This window comes from Cydia strobilella, chromosome 2 (genome assembly GCF_947568885.1).
Source record: "Cydia strobilella chromosome 2, ilCydStro3.1, whole genome shotgun sequence".
NCBI classification, from domain to species: Eukaryota; Metazoa; Arthropoda; class Insecta; order Lepidoptera; family Tortricidae; genus Cydia; species Cydia strobilella.
The window spans coordinates 27,365,938-27,393,587 of record NC_086042.1 but is presented as its reverse complement, the minus strand read 5'-3'; the positions used below and the strand labels follow the sequence as shown (position 1 = coordinate 27,393,587).

The 27,650-nt window shown below is 38.2% G+C and overlaps 1 protein-coding gene across 1 annotated transcript; it reads left to right on the top strand.

The window, feature by feature from the left end:
• The first annotated feature begins 394 nt into the window (after window positions 1-394).
• LOC134751563 (uncharacterized) lies at window positions 395-27,650 on the top strand. Its single transcript, XM_063687021.1, has 4 exons — window positions 395-631; window positions 998-1,147; window positions 25,244-25,439; window positions 26,949-27,650. Exons 1-4 carry the CDS (start codon window positions 395-397, stop codon window positions 27,611-27,613), a joined length of 1,248 nt encoding a protein of 415 aa, XP_063543091.1. The 3' UTR covers window positions 27,614-27,650.

Here is a 27,650-nt window from a genome sequence, read left to right as displayed (position 1 = left end):
GTTTATATATCATTCATACTAAACAATTTTATACTTGAAAAAGAAATTGACTCTAAGTGACTCACAGAAAATATCGGCAACTTGATCAGTTGCTGATATGCAGATGCCAAAAATGTATGAAACAGTTAAATTTATCTCGACTTGGATTAATCCCGTCTACAATAGTACCTATTTCATAAATATTATCGTTGTCACCAAGTCGTTTTACGTAAGACAGAATTCGTCCCCTTAGCATATAATTACTACAGGTTGGCCCAAAAATACGTTGACTAAGATTTTTACTGCGCGGCGCAGCGCGCGGTCTGCGCCATTTTGCTGATAATTTTAACAAGCATTTTGTATTTTTGGGTCAACTAATAATATAGGTAATATTCATATTTTTCTGTAGTCTAATATGACGATGTCCACAGGGCAAGCGGGCGTCAACCAGCTCGGCGGCGTATTCGTCAACGGGCGACCGCTGCCCGACGTGGTGCGCAAGCGCATCGTGGAGCTCGCCATCATGGGCGTGCGGCCCTGTGACATCAGTAGACAGCTGTTAGTGTCACATGGCTGCGTGTCCAAGATCCTCACGCGGTTCTATGAGACGGGCAGCATTAGACCTGGCTCCATCGGCGGAAGTAAAACAAAGGTTAGTAAAGTTCTTGTGCTAGACCATCGTGATGTTTGCGATCATGAGTGTGGTGCCCTGTGACATCAGTAGACAGCTGTTAGTGTCACATGGCTGCGTGTCCAAGATCCTCACGCGGTTCTATGAGACGGGCAGCATTAGACCTGGCTCCATCGGCGGAAGTAAAACAAAGGTTAGTAAAGTTCTTGTGCTAGACCATCGTGATGTTTGCGATCATGAGTGTGGTGCCCTGTGACATCAGTAGACAGTTGTTAGTGTCACATGGCTGCGTGTCCAAGATCCTCACGCGGTTCTGTGAGACGGGCAGCATTAGACCTGGCTCCATCGGTGGAGGTAAAACCAAGGTTAGTAAAGTTCTTGTGCTAGACCATCGTGATGTTTGCGATCATGAGTGTGCTGCCCTGTGACATCAGTAGACAGCTGTTAGTGTCACATGGCTGCGTGTCCAAGATCCTCACGCGGTTCTATGAGACGGGTAGCATTAGACCTGGCTCCATAGGCGGAAGTAAAACAAAGGTTAGTAAAGTTCTTGTTGGCATCAGCAGACAATTGCTGGTGTCCCATGGCTGCGTGTTTAAGATCTTTACGCAGTTCTAAAACACAGGGAGCATTAGGCTCCATAGGCGAAAGTTAAACCAAGGTGAGTACATAACAGTCATAGCGCTAGGACATCATGCTTGCGTCATTGCCATACAGCTTAACATTAGCTACTTGTACCTAACCCATGGCTGCGTGTGAGTTTCACCCGGGCTAGGCAAGGAATTTTCTCGAACTACCTCATTGATTGCGAGTCTCTATCCCGCACTCATTCTATGAAGGACCTGGGGGTGCTCTTTGATCCAGGTCTTACATTTCATGACCATGTACGGTCGCTGGTTAAAGAAGGGTTTAAACGCTTGGGGTTTGTTACACGTATCTGCAAAGACTTTACGCATGTAGGTGTCTTTAAAGTTCTATACTCTGCTCTGGTGCGATCCAGACTGGAAGCAAGCTCGTGCGTGTGGAGTCCATACGAGACAACCTACATGTTAATGCTAGAGAAGGTTCAGAAATGTTTTCTGCGTACTCTCTTCAAGAAACTGTACGGGTACTATCCTTTCATGTATCCGACAGCTTACTTGCAGGGCACGCTAGGATACAACGCACTAGCGACGCGCAGACTGTTCGACCAGCTGATAACCGTGCTTCGTATCCTGCGTGGTCGCCTGGATTGCCCCGAGTTACTTGGCGAGGCATGTCGACTATTTGTCCCGGACCCGCAACTCGCCCGTTTGCCGAGCGATGAACACGCTCAATAAGCTCGGTGCTGTGCAACACTCCTGCGATTTGTTTGCGGACGGCTGGAAGGTTATTGAGAGGGATTGTATAAAAATATGCGAGTCACTGACCTAATTATTGAAATGATTTAATGTATCTTTGACATGATCTTTATGTACTCAGTCCATAAATTTATTATTATTGTTTTTTTTTTAATTATTATTATTTATAATCGAACCTAGATATAGAAATGTAATGACTTAGGCTAGTCCTGTAAAATTGTATTTTATTTTAAATAAATTGAAATTGAAAAAAATTTAAATTGAAAAGACCCTATTACGGTTCTACGAGACGGGCAGCCTTAGAGGAGGCTCCAAGGGCAGTAAGACCAAGTAGGAAGTATGATCATGGCGAACCTGGAACAGCCGCCAACTGCTGTTCTGGCTTAGTAACGTATCCAAGCAAGATTTTCACGCGGAGAACCTTTTGTACAAATAGACGGACTTATGACAAGGTGCGGAATATTGCATAAATTGAAATGTTTTTATTACATAAAAAATTAAAATTTTAGACCGATGTTAAGGGTGATGTCATAAGCGGTATTTAAATTGACTTGACATATAACTGTGACGTGATATCGGCATGATCAAACAATAAGTAATTAAATTGGAATGCAATCGTCCACTTCAGATCATTGCAATCCACTTTCTATCTAGATACGATTGCAGTCATGTTGTAAAACAATTATTTTGAATCATTAAAATAATTAAAGGAGAATATTGTTTTATGAGACAGAAAGGTGGGGCAGAAAGGTTCTCGAGTGGTGACCACGTACCGGAAGACGCAGCGTGGGAAGGCCCCAGACTAGATGGACCGACGATCTGGTTAAAGTCGCGGGAAACCGTTGGTTGAGAGCAGCGAATAACCGTTCGTTGTGGAGATCCTTGAGGGAGACCTTTGTCCAGCAATCGAAGTCTATAGGCTGAGTAGATGATGATGATTGTTTTATACATTCGTAAAGTTACCTCCAATGCAAAATTAAAGAGGTTACCTCGATTCAGCACTATCAAAAAAATATTTTTTGGCTCAAACCCAAAATAAGCTGGGTTTAGGTATTTTCTCAGTTTACTGAAAGATCTTCGATAATATATAATATACAATCAAGTACACAACTTAGCAACTGTTATGTTCAATAAAGTCTTGAAAAGATCGATAGTTAATTATAAACCCGCAAAAGTTTTTAGGGTTCCGTATCCAAAGGGTAAAAACGGGACCCTATTACTAAGACTCCGCTGTCCGTCTGTCTGTCACCAGGCTGTATCTCATGAACCGTGATAGTTAGACAGTTGAAATTTTCACAGATGATGTATTTCTGTTGCCACTATAACAACAAATACTAAAAATAGAATAAAATAAATATTTAAGTGGGGCTCCCATACAACAAACGTGATTTTTTATGCCATTTTTTGCGTCATGGTACGGAACCCTTCGTGCGCGAGTCCGACTTGCACTTGGCCGGTTTTTTTTTCTCAGTGTCAATCAATAGTAAATGCACTGCCTAGCAAATTAAATTTCTACTCATATCTCCAAAACGATATCAACAAATTATCTCCTCCGCCACCTGGATCCAATGGATCTAACTCACGCAACTCACATAACGCAGAGCATCAAAATCAACAATGCAACCGTCGGCCGGCCGAATCGGCAATGGCTGTAATTATACTAATTATAAACTATAAAATGACCCGGCTTTAGGCTTCTGAGTTCTGAGACGCCTTTCGACACGGCTGGGAGGCGAGAAATGCGGTGACTGGGAGCTGCGGTTCCGTAGGGTTTTGGTTTTTAGTGGCATCTTGTTTTTGAGTGGCCAGTGTTTTTATAAAAACTACCATAAAAGTCAAATATTTTATATTTGGTTACAACAAATTGTCAGTAAATACGAACAAAAAAAACTATACTCATGCTTTTCTTTTGGGTGCTAGTACTAGTGTAAGGCAAAGATAGTATGATAGTATGATTCTCTCCGTCTGTTAGAAATTTTTAATTTCGCGCCTTTTTCCTTTGTTTGATCGGCTATATTATAGTTTTTCCCCAGAGTTTTAGTTATAGTTTTAACAATTTCGCGTATGGATGGATTTTTTTAAGAATAATTTAAACTCTTCTATTTAATTGATATAATATGATACCTTAATGCGTAAATAATTAATAATATTATTCTGTAAACATATAATGCTTTTCTTGATATCGATAAATTAGTTCAATTTAAAAAACACAGAAACCTAAATAAAAACTAAATTAACATTAAATATGACTAGGTACTTGAAAATTAAATCAATGTTAAATTAAACTATGTTAAAAGAAATAAAATAATTATTTATGTTATAAAAAAAAAACATTTTGTAATTAGATGACATATTTTCAATTACCAAAATTAGCTGAAATCCGCATTGCAATTTTTTTCTCATATACATTTTCGGATTTTCTTATCCACCAAAACATTCTCGTCGTGTCAATGAGAAGTAAAGTCAAAGTAAAACAGTTCCTAAACCTACATGTTACGAAACGAGCCACCAGTCCTCGGGAACCCAGAAGCCTTCTCCAGTAAGCGTATTCAACGCGGCCTCGCCGAATTCGGTACGCATATAAAACTACCATTCCGACTCAAACGAACGCCGACGTCAAAAATTGATTACAACAAAATACTACCAAATCACCGAATACTTTTATTGCGCTGTTATTTTTATGGAAATGCTTAATTGACCGCTAATCAAGTGTCGATTGCTGGATCGAATGCCGGTCGGATTGCGGTCGTGTCGAATGAGCCAATGACATGATATCATCGTCATCATCATGTATATCATACATTTTAAAGCACATTCTTGGTCGTGCATGCACTGTTGCAGCATCGAGTTAGCACTTAGGAGTATGATTCATTTATTTTTTAAATTTTACATACATATTTTGAAGTCAAAGACAACTCTTATTCTTGTGTGACATATCAGCAAAATCCCAACAACGCCCATTATGTGGGGACCATATATTGCCCTTAAATGAATTAACGTACCTACTTGCGAAAGTTCCGACATTAGGTTAGGAAAAGAAGAAGGTGGAAGAAGTTTAAAAATCTACTGTAAAAGACAAAACATAAAAGGGATAACACGGGTAAAGGAAAGAGTAAACGAATATGCTCAAAGGAACAGTCAGCATCAAATAAGTAGTGACGACTAAAGTGGCCAAATGTATCGTAACACATCTTTGTTAACATTGAAATAAGTACCTAAATATGGAATTATCTGGGTTACCCTCATCTGGCAGAATATTATTTGTCAGAAATACACTTCGCATAACACGTATCGCAGAAACATTTTAGTCGAAAGATACTTTCGAATAAACATATACTTGCCATAATCGTCATTTCGCATAATATTCATTGGGCAGAATTTTCTAAGTGGGTTAGGTTAGGGTTTTCTGCCAAATAATATTATGCAAAAAGAAATTCTGTAAAGTAATATTATACGAAAAGCAGTATGCGAAAGGTAATTCTGCCAAACGACATTTCTGCCAAGTAACATTATGCAATACAAAAATATGTCAAAAAACTTTATGCAACACAATAGGGAACCGAACCGGATTTGCCCTTCCGGGATTGGCCCTTCAGGAAACCAAAAGAGGACCAGGACGCCGGCCTGCTACTTGGTGGTCCACTGTGTCAAAGGATTTAGAACGAGCCCAATTAAATCCACAGACAACCCAGGACAGACGGTCCTGGCGCATGAGAACGAGGAGAGCCGACCCCAAATAATGGGATAAAGGCAAAGACGAAGAAGAAGAGAAGAAGGGAACCGGAATTATCTATTTAAGCAAACGTTTCTTAAAATTATCAACGATAGGTATGCTCAGTAAATTTTTTTGCCAACGCATTTTTGGTCAATCCTATAAAGAGTAGAAAAAAATCTAAACTGGTAAAAGTTTGGCTAGCGGTGTGACAGCATATAAATTACAAAGTTTTTAAAATAAACACAAAATCAAACCGCAAACACAGTCCCTTGCCTAATTGCACAAAACACTGGCAGAATAAATCCGGATCGAATCTCAGACCGAATCGAATCAAAACTGAACTCATCAAAATCGATTGCAATGTCATATGTCGGACAAACCTTTCGGCGAGTGACCTATGCTCAAGGCCCGATGAATTCGATAATTGTCCAATCAAACGATTTTCCGATAAAATATTTGTGTGTACACGACTTCAGAATGAGACTACGAGTATAGCAATGTAAATATGTAAAACACCTTAAAGCATGGTGCAAACGGTGCAATTTACCCACATTTGGGAGGACGACCATAGGATAAGAACTTTGGAGGATAAGCCAATCGATCATGATCATTGCCATTTATAACTTAAGTAAGTTTTTCACTTAAGTGAGTAACTTGAGTGACTTAAGCAAGTTCTTCACTTAAGTAAGTTTTGAAAAACTTATTTAAGTTATAAATGGCAATAAATGAGAAGTTATAATTAAGTACCTCAACGCTACTGTGATTAGTTTTGCCGCCTTTGCGCGTATTTTTCAACCGATTTTATTCTTGTTGCTAAGCTTTGTTTTATGTTACGAATAAAAATCTACAAGCGAAATTGATTTCAAAAAAAGCTAAACGTTTCTAATGAATTCGTCGATCAACCATAGCGAAATCCGTATGTGTATCGCAATTAAAACAAAATCCGACCGAAACTAATTTCACAACGTGAGAAAACACGCGAACTCCAAATATTTACCGTTACTCCTGTTCTAATGGCGAAAATCCTGAGCTTCACAGTAATTAACAAATCCATACGAATATAAAACCAATACAAAGTTAGCTTTGCAGGTTTTCTCGCGGCGTCAAACACTACACGTAGTTTAGTAGTATGAAGCTGAAGCTACGCAAGTTCTAATGTGGCATGTATAATTTTGTTAAGCCGTATCACGGTTTTTCTAGATGATCGGTGATCGGTTCAGAAGCTTTAATAAACCGGTGCCACTTGATAATAATTGACCCTCTATTCCCGGAACAATTAAACTTTAACTGTTGCTTAGCACGAAAGTAACAGCGTAGTTGTAATGGTTAGTGTACGAGGCTTAGTGTAAAAGATCGGTGTGTCTTTGATCTTCAAACTATGTATAATATGTATATGATTATACCATGTTATTTTAAAGGGAAAATTAAAATTAAAAATGTTATTTATGCTGGAATATGTTAATAATTTTTTTCCAAGTAGTTATTAATTCAATTGGTAGTAAGCTTTACTGTTAATTCTACATTACTTATTCTGTTATTAAGTGATTAATCGATCATAAAATTTGCTTTTTTAATCAAGAATAAAATGTAAATATAATGCCTAGAAGGTTTTGGTTCGAATTTTGTTATTATAAGGAAACAATATATTTAAATTATTTTATCATGTGATCAAAAACTAAACCAGTTTTCCCCCTCAATTTTAGTATTCATTGGAAAATATCCGATAGGTATTCTATACTCATCCGGATAAGTTTATCGACCTCCAAACAAAACAAAGCGCAATTAGGTAAAGACGCAGACTGCACGGTCGATCTCCGAATCACCAAAACGATTATGGTCACTTATCAAAACACCGTATTTGCACGCCTCAAACCCCAATCTACATATGTACGCTATCCGTTTTACGGCCAAGAGTTATGGCCTTTATGATCGATGGCCACAGTTTATGGTCAAATGGGCATAATTAGTGGAGCCGCCACAGCTCCTCCGCGTCTTTATGGCCTGTGGGCGGTACACCATTGAACTCAACTTTCACAGTTCTATAATTTGGCGTATTTGCACCGCTTTGCTTTATTAGCTTTATTAATAGGTACAAATTAGTGTTCTTTATTTGTTTCTTGATTTCCACTTCCTTCCACTTTGCTGTTAAGTTTGTAGTTAAGTTGTGGGAATTTGGCTAAGGACATAATAGAAAATTACGTAAAATTATTTTCATCTGTAGCCTTTTTATGGCTAAACTACTGAATCAATGTTTCTAAAATGGGGTAATTTAATTTAATATAGGATTACCAACAGATAATATATTTTAAAGGGTCGGCAACGCGCGTTCTCCGGTGTTGCAGGCGTCCATAGGCTACGGTAACTGCTTACCATCAGGCGGGCCGTATGCTTGATTGCCACCGACGTGGTATAAAAAAAACGCGTAAGGAGCGTAGCGAGTGGTTCGAAAAGTGGTATCTTGAGCGTTGCGAGGGTTTCAAGGCACGAGGGTTAAGCAAACTTTGCTCCCGGGTAAAACAATTTTTCACCACACCACCGCGAGGAAAATACTAACTGTAAGACATTACAAATCAAATTAAAATTAAATTTATTAAATATTTATCATTCAAAATCATCGCTTAAAAGTCAATTCTATCACCCAACATGAGCAAACAACTCAAAATTTGCGTCACATGTGGATAAAATGCAACTTTCTTATCAGTTTTTGAAGTACAAAGATAGCCTTTCCGAGTTAGTGTGGTGAAAAAACCTGTACACTCCTTTTTTGAAGAAGCCCATACTGTAGCCCCTCGGGAAAACAATATTTAAAATATTGACTTCTAAATTAATTCAATATCCTTAAAACCAATTGTACAAAACATTATTACTAATTACACGTCTAAAATAAATGTTATTTGAGGAATATTTGTTTTCTAATATACCTACGAAAAACATGCATTTATCGAAAATTGTACCTCCATTTTTTTTAATAAATCTTGTATTCTCCAATTTGCTATTTTTACAGTTTCATAAAGTACAGTATGCGAAGTTGGTATATACTTATTTTACTTGTTAATATGAATTTGACCGAAGGTTCGCTCCAGTATGGCCAATTAGAAGGCTTTCACGCACTCGAGAAATTCCCTCGCCAGTGTGTGAATTATACTCTTATCTCATTACATTGGCAAATCATGCACATTGGATATGCAAAAAATACTTTATGTCGTAGTAAAGAAGATTTAAAATAAAATAAAACAAACTGATGTACAACAGTTACATAGAAGAGATGGAAACATTCTAAAAGTTTTCTCTATGGCACTGACGTATCTTGTGCTGTATTTGAAAATTAACTACGAAACAATGTAAGTACCTATTGTAAGTATGAACATACAAAGTTCACAATACCTATTAAATATTAACGCCGGCATGAAACAAAACATAATAACCACCATAATTAGTCCATGTCGATTATAAAACGACAACTCAGAACATGGTTGACGATTATCCAAACACAACGTACACGGAACCGCGCCAATTAAATGCCATCCCCACACGTTCCGAATTGCCCCCAATTTCCGGACGGAACGCGACAATTTATCCTAATAACATGTTAATACAACGGGGGTGAACTTCTACCTGAACGCGGCTTCAGAACGCTCTTTTACGTTATCTTTATTAGATCTCGCGTTCGGAATCCAAAAACAAGGTCGGAAATTTTTACTATTGTTTTTTTTTAAAGATTGACATTCGATAGGATAAGGGAAATAAATGTGCGTTCGTTTTATTTATCGCTTATTTGTTATAAAATAGATAATTATGATGTTTAAGGATCAAAGATTAACATATTATTTCTAGTTATGAAGTTGGCAATTATTTAAACATTAGAGAAGTTTTAATAAGATTTTATATTCGCTTCCAGTAGTTGTTTGATTAATGATTCCGATGGCTTGTTTATGGTTAAGCGCATGGCAAATATATCATGCGCTATGAACATGAAAGGGTTAAAAAATATTCCTATATTATTGAAAACTTTCTGATAAGCATCGTCCGCCATGACATGCCAAAGAGACATTAACAGCTCTGTCAACTAATATGACGTGGATATGAAATATTCAATAGCAATACTAGCAATGTTTAATTACATAAGCAATGGCAACACTGAAGCGCATGAATTGTAATTGTTGTTTTCATGAAATAATTAACATGGGGTCACACACAGGTGGACACGCTATGCCATTTGAATAATTTTAAACTATTTTGAGGACCACCGTAGATGTAATTGAATTAAAAATTCTAATTTTAATGTCAATGGTTCTGCCTGATTTTACAGAACTGTGTTTGATACAAGCATTCTATTTGAATTTAACTATAGAAGTCTTAATTGGCTGTAAATGGGAGGGCTCCTCCCGATTTACAATATATGATAGACTTGATCATTATTAAGTGGATAATCACATCTGAGAGCCTAGCCAATATGACAATCGTACAGTCGAGTTCATAAATATGTATACATTTCTTCACCTTAATCCATTGCAATAAGGTGAAAAAATGTATACATATTTATGAACTCGATTGTACATCGACAAACGCCAAATGCTACGAAAAGTCCGGTGACTATTTCCATACATTATTGAAATTACGATTGGTGTTTTCTATCAAACAATTGTGATCTTTGCTCTGAAATCTGCGGTAGTAAACGTTCAATTATCCATTATATCGACAACTTGATGAAAACTCATAGTCTATGTTAACTATGTTAGAACAGAAATCAAACTAACAAAAACTACCTACAAAAACTTTATTGAAACTTCAAACAACCCGTCAAATCGAACGCGACATTTTCAAATAATTAGGTCGGTTTCCACAATCGCGGGTAGGATCGGGTAATTTGTAACAGTAATGGTGCGATTGGTCAAGTCGGGTCATGGGAAAGGCGAGCACCTGTCACCCGCCGTCACCTATCGCCGCGTTATCTGTGGAGGCCTTAATAACCACACGTGTGGAAGGGATGCGAGGAATTGTAATGATAAAAAATATAGTCAGTTTCACGTGTTTCGAGCTAACTTGGCTGGATTTTGAGTATTTACTTATAGGTAAGGTAAGTCACGATTTTGAAAGAGGCAAATTTAATAAATTACACGCAAATATTACCTAAAAAAAATGTTATAATAGCGATGTGACCATTTATTAATTTTTTTGCATGGAACCCTTAAAACATTTTCGTTTCATGTCAATTTTTTAGGAGAATCGTGAAATTTTGTTTTATGTGTGGTCTCAAGTCTCAACTTGCAATACTTATATGTACTTATAAAATAAAATGAAATATAAATACATATTTCACTGTATTTTTATTATTTTGTGCACCCACATGGGAAACTGCACCTACCCGACATAAACGATGCTCCGATATAAATACAATGCCGCGCGATGTTGTGCGGCGTAAGCGCCATCGACAAAAAGGTCCCTTTTCATAGAAAATGCCTCAATATATAATCATCAAAAAAAGGATTCAAACCCTTCCACCGTGACCAAACTTTCCTTTTCCTTGCTGCCATATTAATACTGCAGCTGACTACGTATATTCGAAAAACATTACTCTCATAATTATATTCTGTATAGGCTCAAAACTGTCCGAAATGTTGGTTTTGTGAGCACCCGGACAATGGACATTTTTGACGAGTTTCAGCATTCGACAATAACTGGCCATTTTTACCAGATTCGCTTCTGAATTATTTATAGTTTCATTTATTGACAGTGACCATGGTTTACTGGCAGAGAATGTTGGATATTAAGTCCGCGATTTTATAGTTTTTGGAAGATAAATTCCTGTTACGAAAATACTGGAAATCAAAGAATTCGTCCTTTTTTATTAGCGCAATGTATTATAAGCAACTTCCGAAACGCGATGTCGGTCAGAGGCGAAACTCAATTTCAGGTCTCTAACTTGTTCTTCAACTACTTATATTTAATTATTTCTATACTATTATTTGCTATTATTGTACCTTAGGCCCCTTACGCACTAGCCGGCCGCTAATGCGGTTCGTTTGAGCGGTCAGCCGCCTGACGCGGTTGTTACAGCGGCTGGCCGCTATGGCAGCCAACCGCGAGGAAACCGCGTAAAGCGGCTGGACCGCTCGGCGTCTTTGCTCCAAAATAGACGCCGTCGAGGTAACTTGTGTTATATATTTGTACTACCTAAAACAACGAAAGAAAAATAAAAAAAGATACTGGATTCATCCTTTGCTACATCCCCACTTTCTCTCGCTAACGGTACGATAAGAGTCTACGCTAAATTACACTATAAAATAAACAATACTCCTTTTACTTAAGACAGAAATGGAACCTAATAAACTAATACAATTATAACATTACTGGAACTTTAAACTTAAAACAATAGTCGACCATAGCTGTCGCAGCTTGTGCAATAAACATAGTGCAACTTTATGGTGACAGTCGGGTCCGACTTACGAAACAATAACTGTTATTTTTATAAAAAAAAACTGGTGTTTGACGATCCTTTTGTGAATTCTTATTATTAAGTTTGACATATCTATAATAATTCAATGTTTTTAAGAATAATAATAACTGCATCAATAAATTGCTCTGATATTTAAATTAAGGTAATATTTAAAACTTGACAATTTGAAAGTGCTTGTTGCTAGGCCTATTTGAATAAAGAATATATTGACTATAAATACCGGCGGCTCGCCGCACATTGAATCGTAAGGGCCCTTAAAGGCCAAAGGCCACACCGCACCGGCTGCATGTGTGCGTATGCGTGCAGCGTGCACGTGCGCTTGCGCTAAAATGTTGGAGCCGTGCATGCACACGTCACGCAAGCGGTGTGCCGACCGGCCGACTCCCATAAGGATCTGTAATTCTGTATATTACAATGCCGACGTGCGGTTCGGGCGGAGTACGTCACTTTCTAAGTATGTCACTTTCTGAGTAACAGTCTGTCAGTTAACAGTGTGGACGATGGTACTAAAAAAGTGACGTACTCAGAAAGTGACTTACTCAGAAAGTGACATACTCAGAAAGTGACGTACTCAGAAAGTGACTTACTTACTCAGAAAGTGACATACTCAGAAACTGACGTACTCCGCCCGAACCCCACGTGCATGTAACGCACACACGCACGGGCATTAAAATACCAATTACAACTGTTAAGTTAAAGCAAAAAATCGCCCGCGTTGAATTCAAATTCACTTCATTCGCAAATACCTGTATGTATCTGTATTCCCTGATCAATATGACCTCGGTCTCTTTAAAACAAGAGTGAATAGGCTGTTACTGAACCGGTGAGCTCCATCTTAGGCCCTGTCTTCACTTTCCATCAGGTGTGACTAGGGCCAATCGCCGATTAGTTTATAATAAAAAAAATAAAAATAAAAAAAAACCTGAAGATCCAGTTGCTCTACAGGATTCACAAGCTGTAACGAATAAAAGTCGAATATCTAGACTGCAGTATATTATGTGCCTATCACAGAATTATATCATCATGGCAGACTAAACCTCGCGACTAGCCGCCACAAAAGCCGGCCGATTGGCAGGCGATCGGCGGATTTTCGGATTTGCACCGATAATACGCCGTTTACGAGTTCTCCGGATTACACTGTCAATATTATTACTCGCTTTAATACCGTAAAGCTGCTTCATAAAACATATTGGAAATTATAGCAGATATGCCCAGTTTATCTCTCCGGTTAGGACGCAGTCGCAAAGCTTGATAAGCAGTATATTGACAAGCTCGATTAGGTCAAAGGTGCCATACATAAAGGATTACAAAAGAAACATGTTATGATAGTGAGCGAAACGAAAAATTTAACTCCGAGTTAATTTAATTTAACTCCTGGAACGTGCAAGTGACTATTAAGGTCTTAAAATTCAATTTTTCGTTTGCTCAGTATCATGACATGTTTCTTCTGTAGAGGCTAAAATGCTCGATATACCCAGATACGAGTAACTTTGATAAGCCTGCCCAGAGAAGAAGAGGATCCTGTGCTTCTGGGACGGTTTAAGACGCTTAGCATAACTAATGATGAAGCTTAGAACAGCAGGCGTATTATGGATGGTTTTATCCACCTGATAAAATAACTGTCACTTTTTAACACCGCGGGATACAAAGTGACGGACACAGTTTTATCACGCTGTCACGTAGACAAGAACAACCATCATATCCGTCGTTTGTCGCACTTGTAAATTCATACGTACATAAGTGTGACAGGGAGGCAACACGTCGAACGTGGTTCGCGGTAGGCCCACTGATCACCTTATAGTGGTAGATAGATAGGCCAAAACTATACGAACACATCTTTTTGTTTTAAAGAGAATCGTTTTAACCTTTTGACCGCCAAAGACGTCAACTGACGCGCACCCCTATAGCCCAATATCAACCTTTGTACAGTCAGCTGCAGAGAAAAGGTACCCCCCCCACCCCCTGCATAAAAGTTAATCTGAAAAAGCTTTGGCTTTCCCACGAACTGTGATTTGGTTGAGTGCTAATATGCTAATATATATTTTTTATTTATATATTATATATATATATATATATATATATATTTATATTTATTTATTTATTTAATATTTATTTAGTACTATATATTTATGTATGCTAGTACATATTTATTTTATTGCATAATGCTATTGATGTATTTTAGTTATTCGTAGACGTTAATATTGTAGTTTTCCTTTTTAAATATTATTGTACGTTCTGTAAGTTTGTCTATCTATCTAATTCGAATTTTCCACTCATTTACTCGAAGGTTAGCTGGAAGAAATCCCTTATAGGGATAAGCTCGCCTTTGTACCTAAATTTATATGAATTTCATGTTAACAATTTTTGTTTTGTACAATAAAGTGATATACTACTACTACTACTACTAAAAGTTTGTATGCAAAGGTGCTAAGCGAATAGTATTGCTGACTGTACATCCCGACAAGTTTCACGATCATTTGAGGCGAAAGTTTGAGAATAGTAACAAGCATATCAACATTTTATATACTTACTTACTCCGTTGGCTCAGCGACCCAAACTGAGACTTGGCCTCCGACACAAGACAGCGCCACTTTTATGTCGCACCAGCGATACCTGGGGCGTCCGATAGGATCTTCCTGCTGGGCGGCCCAGGTATGCTCTTTTCACATTCCGATCTTCATCCATTCTCTCAAGATCGCCCAACCGACATAGTCTGTGAGCTATGGATGGTATAGAAAGGATGCCAATCTCTTATGGCAGAATTGTTGCAAAAGTGACCGCTTTCAGCTTTAAATAATAGTTCCTAATCTCTCCGGTGGCGCTAGTAAGGCTCTGGGACATGAGTATAACATGAACCATATAAGGCAACTAATAACCCGACCAAGTTACGTAGGTTGTTTTTGGTAGTATTTCGGTGTATGGTGGCGCCGCCTAATTACTGTTTTTTGATGGACACTTTTCATACATAGAGATTTGGCTCCTTTATATAGTCAGTAATCAGTAATTTATTGCTTTCATAGGTACAATAAGGTCTTACATTAAAATGGTGATCTAGCTATGAACCCTGTAAGGGCACTGCAAATTGAGCACGTAACTTAATACTATAATATTACATAATATATCCCATATATATAAATTTAACATCATGAGAGGGGGGAGGCCTTTACCCAGCATTGGGACACAATAGGCTCACACATGAACACAACATACACGTAACATTCATAAGTTCACAACATAACATTAATGAGATCTTTACATTTCTATTATATGTTATATCTTCTACCTAACATAAATATCCATGCTGTGAGCTTTATCCTCTCCCATGATGAGGTTCAGCCACCTAAAAGTTTATATACTGATTAAAATATTTAAGTATTGCGAAGTGCTTCGACGTGTCATTCAAGTACAGTCGTATAAGCGTAAGCCGGCTCTAAACTTCTTACTTATGGCTACGCATCTAAATTATACGTTTACGATTATATCCCTAGGAGAGCGGCTTTCTTGCTAAGTACTTATAGGTATATGAAACCGTCTGGATGGGTGGCAAATTTCCCGTTTTATTAAAATATTAAATATTCAGTTCGCTTAGTTAATTTTGTATTTAGCAGACATATTTTTTATCCTGTAGTAAACAAATAAATAAATATTATAGGACATTATTACACAAATTGACTAAGTCCTACAGTAAGCTCAATATTATGATACGCTCTGGAAAAATTAATATTTAAGTGGGGCTCCCATACAACAAACGTATTTTTTTTGCCGTTTTTTTGCGTAATGGTACGGAACCCTTCATGCGCGAGCCCGACTCGCACTTGGCCGGTTTTTTTTATTTGGCTTTACCACACGTGACGTTTCCCAAAAACATTATTATCATCCAGATTACCGGCCAAAAATTACAAAATCCAGTAGCCATATCGATCATAATACACAATAATACGTCCTAATACCAACAGCAACAATTACCTGATCACATTTAGACTTTAATACCCTTGGAATAAGGCATAAAAACAATCAGTTTTGTGGACAGTACGCTCATCGCTCACCACCGAGTAATGGGTAAAGCCGGCATACTAAGTCATTACTGGGGCCACCTGTGAGTTCGCACGGACTTAATACACCAATATTACCTGTGGACATGAAGTGCTGTAAAGATACGGGACTGTAATTAAAATTCCGACACTAAATCTAATTTTGATAAGCATCTTTATTGCATACTATTTTTGTGTGATGCTATATTTTGAGTCGAGGAAATAAAATAAATTGGTCAAACTATCATTAGTTCGAATTATGCTCTTTGAGACACTTTTCCTGAATCTCTGGGCATTATCGTAACGTTCTACATAAATTTGAGGGTAGAGAAATAAATAGAGCGATTTATGTGCAATATAAATTTTTATATATGATAAATTTAACAAATTTCTTCTTAAAATGCTCCGGATTTCTTTTCGTGACCTGCGGTGTCAGCATGGTTGCATTTTTATCACCTGTCACTAGTCACTATGCCTGTCACTGTCGCACTTACCTACTTGTTAGAACGTGACAGGCATGGTGACAGGCGATAAAAATGCTACCGTGCTAAACCCGCTGTAGAGGTATAATAAAAATGTACTACAATGGTCATTGCGGTAGTTTTCGTCCACTTGGCGGATTAGCAAATAATATACTTATTTCATTTTTAATTTGTTTCTTGCGAATTGCGAAATATAATTTTTATGAAGATATTAACTGAAATAGATGTCATATATATTAAAGAAAAAGTGACGAAGCGGTGTGAAGTGGTGAAGGCCGGAAATTAAAAATATTTAATAAAGTAATTTGATTTGTTCCCAAAGTTGTGTGTAGATAGATATATTATTTAGACATTAAGAATTGCAATAAGTCCAAATTTATATTCAAATTTCATCAAGTGGACGAAAACTAGCGCGATATATATGTGTGGTAAACCTTTTAAATACTTAATACTAGACTAATATAAGAAAGTAATTTTTAATCGTTCAACTTCCACACAATAGAAATCCTCAAGTCTTACAAAATATTATGACATGCATTTCGAACGCATCAAAAATAATTATAGATTACCCCGTGAACGCGCCCTTCGATTGAAAAAAGAAAAAATATGGCGCTAAAATTGTGCGCTCAATAGGATATCGATTGAGCGTCTAATGGCGTAATTATTAGTTTCCCGCCAAAATTGACGCCTTTGCTCGAAAAGGGATACTTTACCACACCTAATCCCGAAGGCTACTATTTACACATTAACTTTGACAGACTACTTAAGCGTACCGTAATTATGTTTTAAAAGCACGCATGCGTGCGAGGAAGCGTTTTCGCGGCAAAAAATAGGTGTAATTGATTTTTAATCTCGATTCCATAAATTCAATCAAACAGATGATAGTTGGGATGAAGGAAACGGTTGCAACGGAACGTTTTTTTTTAATAATTCTGTCGGTTTTTAATAAAATTATAAGTACTTCTCGAGTTTTCTTACGTTTATTTCCTGTTTAGTAACAATGCGAACAAACAAGTAAAGGTCTGATAATTCTGATAGGGATTAGGTAGGGTCAAAGAAGGATTACTGGTGTCATGGTACCTAAATTTGTGGTCACAGTAAATTTCCTGCCATCTATTGACACACGATTAAAACTAAAAATGAAAATGTATAAAAATACCAAAAAATGCATATATGTATGATTTATGTATATGAATAAATGTTTTTTTTTATTTGTATTTATTATTTTTATATGATTTTGACCCATGTTCTTTCACCGATATGTGTTAAAATTGTTAAATAACGAACGAAACCGTCAACGTCATCTAGCCGAGAATAGGCCAAAGGTATAGGCGCCGTCTGTCCGGGAATCATTTTTTCTTTATTTCCGAGGAACATTTTTTCTTTAGACTGTATTCATCTTATAGGTCTTTGATAGGGTCAAGCAGCGAACAGTCGGTAGAAAATAACCGGGTACAGTGGCTCAAGCCATATAGTTACTACTTGTTGCAATTTACAGACGTAACAATAACGACATGTTACTTAACTTGTGAGTGATAGAAACGCATCGATCTATTAAAACGAGGCAGCAATAAGGGCTATCGTTTTTTTGCTCACCAGTTGGCGCCTCTGTTGATGGAGGTCCGAAAGACTAAAGAACAGCTGTCAGTCATTGAAGTGACATTTGACATTTCGAACTATGGAAAACATGGAGACTGTATAAAGGAGCCAAATCTATGTATGAAAAGTGTCCATCAAAAAACAGTAATTAGGCGGCGCCACCATACACCGAAATACTACCAAAAACAACCTACGTAATTTGGTCGGGTTATTTGTTGCGTTATATGGTTCATGTTATACTCATGTCCCAGAACCTAACTAGCGCCACCGGAGAGATTAGGAACTATTATTTAAAGCTTAACGCGGTCACTTTTATAACAATTCTGCCATAAGAGATTGCGATCCTTTCTATACCATCCATAATGGAAAAGACCACCATCTACACTAGCGCCCCTAGCGGCGAATTCATACGCGTTAGCCCTCATTAACAGGTATACCATGGAGACTATATAAAGGAGCCAAATCTCTATGTATGAAAAGTGTCCATCAAAAAACAGTAATTAGGCGGCGCCACCATACACCGAAATACTACTAAAAACAACCTACGTAATTTGGTCGGGTTATTTGTTGGTTCATGTTATACTTATGTCCCAGAGCCTAACTAGCGCCACCGAAGAGATTAGGAACTATTATTTAAAGCTGAAAGCGGTCACTTTTGCAACAATTCTGCCATAAGAGATTGGCATCCTTTCTATACCATCCATAAGGTATACCTTTCATTATAACTAGGTATAGCTGCGCTTCTGTCGTTTGTTGCAGTAAATTGTTAAGATCCTTAAATTGATGTTCATACGGTACATTGCTGAATGCTGACATCCATTTTTCCGCTCTCATAAAATAATATTTTAGTAAATTTCATATTACAAACCATTTTCCATTAAAGTATATAATATAGCACAGCATGTTAGAATTTAAAGACGAAACATACACGGTGGCTAAAAAAAATCCCGTTGCCAGGGAGGTTTTGGGATTATAAACAACTTTTACTATGGGACCAACCCCGAAATGGAGAAAAAAAATTTGGCTGGTCCATTTTCTATGGGAAGGTAAAATAGTTATTTGTTATACAAGGGTGCAAAGTTGTATTTTACCCGCGAGTGTTTCAACGCACGAGAAGTAAAATACATTTGCGCCCGTGTGTAACACAAAACTTTTCACCTCACTATAGCGAGGAAAGTGCAACATCCACAGGCGTTAGATCATCTTTATCACCGGAATCACTCATTTTTTACGATATTACTCGTATAACAAAAACTCTGGAAATTCTGTATTTTTACGTGAGAAGTTCTTCTTCTTCTTTTAAAATTATGGCTTCAGCCCAGTGGGACTATTTCGCCAGTATCAAGGTATTGAGAGGTTTACAAACGACAAAAATTGTACGGTTGTACAAGACAGTGTACGGTGATTTGTTAGCTCTTGTAAATCGATAGCTAGTCTTTACAAGAAGCACGTGGACTACCGGCCGTTGACTCCAAGATGGTGGTTAAACGCGCTTCAAAATTAATTCTCCATTCACTGCACACTACCACATTAGTTTACTGTATAATAAGCTATCGATATTACACTTTAAACAATATTAATAAGCAAAAAACAAAGTAATTAATCACGATGCTAACTATCAAGATGGCGCTCGAACCGGAAGTCCTACGTGAGAAGTTCAGTTCAGTTTTTGGTTCTTATGGCATCTGTCCATTGGGACAATTTTGCCAGCATCAAGGTTGTGGGAGCAGAATTTCAGTATCAGAACTTGATCCAGTCCGTGTAGATGCTTGATCGGTTGAAGAATCTAAACTACTATAGGAATAAAAATAGAAAAAATGGACGGCCAGAAAAACCAATAGAAACTATAGAAAGTAATGAGCCGACTGCCAGGATCAGGTTTTTTTTTTTTTTTTTTAAAAAGAACATTACAGGAAAGTTTGGGAAAACAAACAGGTAAAAACTTTTAAAAGGAGCTAAAGCTTGATATTAAAATCTTTCATAAACTTAGCAAGGACATAAACAAAGGTAGTGTTAACCAAAGTAAGGATATGGTTTATGTTAACAGGACGTTGAATATAGTCAGGAAGAAAATCATAAAAACTGGCATGAGTATTTGGACAGTTGAAGAAGATGTGATCAAGAGTGCCTTCCTCCAGGCCGCATTCACATAATGAATGATCTAGAATATGGATTTTAGCTAGCCAAGCAGGGGAAGTATTGTGGCCAAGTCGAAGACGAATAATAGAGGAGGTAACTGACTTGTGAATCTTATGGTATTTGAAAAACCAAGGTCTGACAAGAATATTCGGTTGGATCCTATAATAGCGATTGCCAGTGGATTTGCTAGTTATCTCCCACTCTTCAGTCCACTGTCTGACAAGATCTGCTTTAGCAGAGTTGCGGAGGTCCTGCATATAGCACTTAGAATAAGAGGAAGAGCAACCAATTTCAATCGCCTGTTTAGCACAGGCATCTGCATGCTCATTACCATCAATTTCACTATGACTGAGAAGTTATTAAGTAAAAATTTTGTTGACAATGTTGACATTTCTGACGTATGAAAAGTCAATGATGCGTTTTGAAATTGCATCGACTCAACTTGTGCGTTCAGAATTATATTTAACATCATTATTAAAAACAAACGTTTCTTATGGAACTTTAAGGTTTATGACATAAAACCATTAAATAAAGCTAAATTTGGTATTTTTTATTAGATTCTCAAACCATTTGTTTAATGATAATTAATATCGAACGAACCATTATTATGAGCGTTTTACGTTTTGTTATCTGTCAAGCTACTTAAACACGCTCCATCCAAGGTCAAATTACTTTCCCCACTAGTGCATAAAATGCGATTTTCCCCGCTTGTTTTAAAGGATAAAAGACAACTTTCCGAGCTAGTGAGGGGAAAAAATATTTCTTGATTTCGTGGTCGCATACCTATAGTGTAAGTTGCTCAGTATAATCCCAAAACCTCCTTGGTAACGGGAATGCACTATGCAATTATTTTTTAGCCACCCTGTATATGTGCCTAGGTACATCAGTTTAAGTTTTACAACATATGTCGCAAAGCTCCGCGTGTGATGTGAAACTGTAGTCTAACTTTCATCTGCGTTAAAGTATAACAGATGACAGCAAAAAACCGTTTCATCTCATGGTCATTTACTCCGCAACATGATAGGCAGTCTAAGTAACTTGACTGGGGATTACGCATTATCGAGAACAGGGTAAAATGTTTCTGGCCAACTACTGTCACTACAAAAAGGCGCGGAAAAAAGCAGCATTTTAAACGGAAGAATGGCACCACTTCCTGCGGCAAAACTGTAAAAGCTAAGAGGAAGTTCTAGATTCGAGTGGATTCGAGCTGACACGTGAATATTTGGATCGAAGATTTTGAGAGATTTCAAAGATTGACGTGGTCAGTACCAAACATAATAATTATTTTACCTTAGTTTTTGAGTAAATTAACTTTCTTGATATGTAACATGCATGTAACTGCTACCACCCCTTCGCAAAAAAAATATGAAATTCTTCCTAATCCGGTAAGTATTTAAGTATGTTAACAATTTATTTATTTTATCCATACCAACTCCTAATTACGTTACCCGTTAATCTAAATAGTTGGCACGGGCCAGCAGCTGAATCCCAAAGTATCCCGTTGACATCGCCACTAATTCATTCATAATTACGCACACCGTAAACTAGACTATAGACCAAAACACCTGCCACATTAGCAGAGAAACCTCTAGAATTAATATCGAATCAATGTATCATTATAGTCATTATAGTAAAGTCGCACGCCCTGCGAATTATCTCTCACCCCATCAAGGTGGAAAGTCTAATAGAAATCCGTAATAAGAATCACTAATCGTCCACGCGTTTGCGGACAGTTACGCCATCTCGGTGCAAAAAGCGATATTGGATGTGTCAAGGTATGATGGATGTGCGGCGCAAAAACGGTGAACGGCGCCGTGACGTGCGCGCCTGCGCGGTGAGCGGTGAGGGAATGCTACTGTATACGCGTTGCGCACCGCGTTTGAGAATGTCACGTCAGAATGATGTTGAAAACGTATTGACAAAGATAGATATAACTCCGTAATAGATGCAGTCTAAGGAAAAAACGTGCCTCGAAAATCAAGAAAATTTGATTCTCGTTCAGAGGGCGCTACTAGTTTCGGACTACAGTCGTATAGGTGGCGTTGACGGTTTCGTTTTTATTTAACAATTTTAACGCATATCAGTGAAAGAACATGGGTCAAAATCATAAAAATAATTAATGCAAATAAAAAAAATCATTTATCTATATTTAAATACATTCTATAGTATTTTTATAAATCTTCATTTTTAGTTTTAAAGTGTGTCGACAGATGGCAGTGAATTTACTGGGGTTACAAAATTTACTATGACAGTACCGCTCTAGTATAAGTTACTCTATGGTATTGATTAGGATTAGAACGGCGCCAAAAAATTGCTGGATAAAGTTGAATTTGCGTCATCAGGCATGCTTCTATTCTATCACTTTTTTAAATTGAATTTTCCAGAATTTACGCGTCATTCACATGCATTGTAAGTAAATTGTTTTTTTTTCTTACTTACTAATTATGAAGGAAAAATTTACAAAATATAAAGGAAATTTCCAAATCTGACTACGCAATTTACACATTAACAAGTACATATGTGCCAGTTGCGTGTGAGCAAAATTTAAAACGCTATGATTCCTATATCGAGGAATTATAATAGGGATTGCAAGGTTGACGGAAACCGACTATTCAAAGATGAAACTGTCGGGAAGGCAGTCCGGTTATTATTTTATTTTTAGATCACCACGGATATCATACCATACTAAATTAAGACATACGTATTTAAATAAGCCTTTATGTCGTTAACAATACGGTTCTATTTGTTTTAAGCCTTTCGATTATTGTTCGAGTCGTAAATACAGGTGCCTTGTGATTAAACGTAACGGAAGGATTTCGATCATTATGTGTTCTTCTTTGTTTTGTTTGGTGTGAATGATACCCCATGCATCTTTGCCCAGTTTTTATACGCTGACATTTTGCAAGTAATTCGTATCTGTAAGTTGGCTGGGTGGCCAACAAGATACAGTTTTATGAGCAAATTCGGCTACTCATAGTGTTGTGTTCCTGCCGGTGAGTAAGGTTGCCAGAGCTCAACGAGGGTGCGGGGTGTTAGGGTCGGCATCGTGCATGTCTCTGGAGTTGGCGTCCATATAGGCTACCATCAGGCGGGCTGTATGCTTGTTTGTCACCGATGTAGTATATAAAATAACACTCCTCCCACCACCCTCTTTATTGGTCAAACGCGTATACACTTATTAGGTACAGTCGGCGCATACCTACGTAAAATTGTTTTTATTCTGTTTTTAGTATTTGTTGTTATAGCGGCAACAGAAATACATCATCTCTGAAAATTCCAACTGTCTAGCTATCACGGTTCGTGAGATACAGCCTGGTGACAGACGGACAGACAGACAGACGAGTCTTAGTAATAGGGTCCCGTTTTTACCCTTTGGGTACGGAACCCAAAAAATACAGCGAATTTAAGTTTTCATACAAAACTTGTTTTTGCTCTATTTCGTTTGTTTTATAAACTGGAGCTATGTAAACTAATTAAAGACCTAGATATACCTCATGCCATTGCATGTCCAAAGTTTCATTAGAATCCAACACGAAGTTTTAAAATGAGAACGAAACTCCGTTTGTATGGGAAGGTGAAATTCGAATGAGCTTGCCGGGGACTTTTACATGCCAAAAATCAATGTTTATCTAGTACTACTTTTTTTTTAATACTACGTCGGTGGCAAACAAGCATACGGCCCGCCTGATGTTAAGCAGTCTCCGTAGCCTATGTACGCCTGCAACTCCAGAGGAGGAGGATTTTGTTACTTAGCAGTTTAGCTTCAAACTAACTTTCAGACAGAGTTCCTTACCTTTTAACTTAAACGCCGTTTACCTACTGACTCAAGATGTCAGAGTTGATAACATTATATTATAAATATATTACAAGCGAGTACTCTCGCCCTCGACAACCTACACTAAGTGCAACCAGGAAGCAATCTGCAATAAATAAATAATTATCCGCACACAAAAAACAAAGCTGCGCATCAAACATACATTATGGACAAATGGGATTATTACATTGTCATTAAAGGATAATACCGCTATGCAGTAAAAAGAACCAACGTTGAAGCATGCAGTAGTATGAACACTATTTCTTACGAATTTTAGAACACAGGGCCACGCCATTTTTCATAGCACTGAACTGACTATAGTAGACCCAAACCAAACGGACGACTGGGATCATATCTCTATCTCTCGCACCCTAATTTCGACCATGCGAGCGTGAATGAGAAATTTTACGACCGCGGTCGTCCGTTTGGTTTGGGTTTACTATAGACGGCGATGCTCAAAAGACGCTAGCGTGGGGTCTCTCTGTCTATTCGTCTGCCCGTCTCTCAGTCCGTCGGCCTGTCTATCTGTCACCAGGCTGTATCTCATGAGCCGTGGTAGAAGTTCAAATTTTCACAGATGATGTATTTCTGTAGCCGCTATAACAACAAATACAAAAGTACGGAACCCTCGGTGGGGAGTCCGACTTGCACTTGTCCGGTTTTTTTTATTCAACAAACCTATTCGTACTACACAAGTCAAAGAAGATGGCGCTGAGATTTACCGTATATTTGGTACCCAAACGTATAGTAATACGTAATCTCTCGATAACCAGAGTTACCGCGTAATCTACAATGACGTGACAATGACGTACAGTGGCATCTATCAAATGCGCGCGAATTTTTCTTACATTTCGCCACATCTATAACTCTAACAATCAATTTGATAAAACCAAACAACATCTTGTTACATAGATACAACGCCATGATAGAGTTATAGTTTTCATTGATACAACGCGACTGCCAGAAAAAATATAAGATGATTATAAGATGAAACGTATTAATTAACTCAAATGCTTAGTTTTAAAGCTATATCCTAAAACTCCCTTTCTTTTCCAGCAAGTCGCGACCCCGACCGTGGTCAAGAAGATCCTGCGCCTGAAGCAAGAAAACCCTGGCATGTTTGCGTGGGAAATCCGCGAGCGGCTGCTGAGCGCGCGCGTCTGCGAACCACACTCCATACCGTCTGTGTCTTCTGTGAACCGAATCCTGAGGAACAGCGGGCTGGCGTGGAGCGAGGATGAAGGCAGGAGTGGTAAGTAGTATTAAACATTCCTTTCTTTTCAGCAAGTGACCCCTACATTGGTGTAGGAAAACCTACGCCTGGAGCAGATGAACGCTGGCATGTTCGCGCGCGTGTGAACCCCACTCCATACCCCCTGTGTCGTCTGTGAACCGGATCCTCAGGAACAGTAGGATGGCGTGGAGCGAGAATGAAGGCAGGAGCGGTAACAAATATTAAACATTCCTTTCTTTTCAGCAAGTGGCGACCTCTACTGTGGTAAAGAAGATCCAGCGCCTAAGCGCCTTCAACGGGCTCGTGGCTGGGCCGGATCCAGCCCACGGGACATAGTTCGGGCCCCTGTCATAAAGCATAGCCTTATTCGATACGCCACGCTGAATACAGTTCGTTTTACGTATCCACTATCTCGCCTATTACTTCATTTGTTCCAATAGTCACGAGTGTATGCCCGGCTACCGTGAGTTACACGACACCCGATTTCCATTTCCGCCGTTTGTCGGCGACGGACTGCTGTCGAGTCTTAGGCCGGTGTAGTACAATAGCACCCCCCCATTCCTTTTAGCCCGAGTGTGAAGGACCTGGGAGTGCACTTGGACTCCACTCTGAGATGGAGACCGCAGGTTGCCAAGATCAGTCGGAAGGTTACTGGCACTCTTCATGTACTTAACAGGCTCAGACACTTCTTGCCGGTTTTCAATTCCCTAATACAATCTTTTCTGCTTTGCTTTAAGGTTGACTGGTAGAGAGAATGCCTCGTCATGGCATTAAGTTCGCCTTTTGTACATTAGGTTGTTCTTTTGTGCAATAAAGTTTAAATAAATAAAATAAAATACTTTTAAAGATTCAAAAGGTCGGTTCATCAAGTACCTGATCAAAGTGAAATCGTCCCTTCCGCCTAAATACACCATTACGAAATATAAATTGTAACCATGATTAATTCAATTAAGTCAACTTCTTATCAAATCTACTTATAATGTAAGCGACAGGAATTTACACATTAACCAACTATAATCGTATTTCAACACCAAAATAAAAGCAAGTAACGTCAAAACAACTTCACAACGGACGTAAATTCTCGGCACCAGGTGCGACTGCGACATGCACAACTATGTCTATTTAATTATAGGAAAACAGATTGTCGGGAACCATAAAATGTCGACTAAATTAGTAGGCTTTAATTAGGTTAAGATGTTCATAGAATTTGAGTGCCCCGTTTTGTTTCAACTAACTGTATTGCTTTAATCCATTAAAATAACAATATTTATAGATTATACATATATAGATGAGATCGAAAATGACTTGGTTTTAAGATGTAAGGGGTATACAAAGACGATAATCTGATAGTCCGGTGTTGCAAGCCGTGCTTTCTCTTGACTTTTTTTAGGATAGAACGGGGAATGCGCTATAATGCGAAAAATATACACTTTCATTTTTATTAGTCCATGATGTCCAATTTTAAAATAATGACATTCTCCATTTTGAGAGCATTACCGATTAATAATTATTTATTTTCCTTTTCAGATTCCTACCCGCCATCAGAACCTCAAAACGTCATGGATTACATGTCATTGAAGAACCTACCACCATCTATGCCATCTCAGAACACGCCGTACTTCGCGCACACTGCAGTCAGAATCCCGCCCCCTCAACCCTCGGAGTCGCTCTACGACAGGCGGCTCGCTACCTCCTGGCTCCTAGCCAACCAGGTCCAAGCCCAAGGCCTCTTGAAACCCTACCCCATATCTCCATGGCCGAGGATTATGATCCCCTACCATCCAGACTCGAAAAACTTCTCACCATACGCCATTAATCTGCACAACGATCTCTTAACCAGGATCAATCCAGATGAAGTCAAATCCGAGAATTCTGAGCACATTTCTGTAGAAGCAAGCGACGATAGCAGAGATAAACCAGAGACGGAAGAAGAGAGAAAAACGCCGCATGAAAAAGAGAAGAAGAAAAACCCTTACTCCATCGAAGAGCTTCTGAAGAAGCCAGACAAAATGGTGAATTCGAATCCTGTCGTGTTCCAGAACTTTCTGCGACAGCCTAGCGGGAGTATGATAGAGTATGGGAGGGATAAGGACTCTAGTAACAGAAGCTCGCCTGCCAGCTTCAGCTCGGGGCAGAGTTCCAACGATGGCTTCGCAGAATCGGACAGGCCTGAAATAAAAGCAGGTAACTAAAATGTGATAGGCAGTAAATGTTTATCACTGGCCATTG

Coding starts and splice junctions, on each gene's coding strand:
- LOC134751563 (XM_063687021.1), top strand. CDS start 395: ATGACGATGTCCACAGGGCAAGCGGGCGTCAACCAGCTCGGCGGCGTA. Junction 632..997: donor TCGGCGGAAGTAAAACAAAG/GTTAGTAAAGTT, acceptor TTCTTGTGCTAG/ACCATCGTGATGTTTGCGAT. Junction 25,440..26,948: donor CGAGGATGAAGGCAGGAGTG/GTAAGTAGTATT, acceptor TTTCCTTTTCAG/ATTCCTACCCGCCATCAGAA.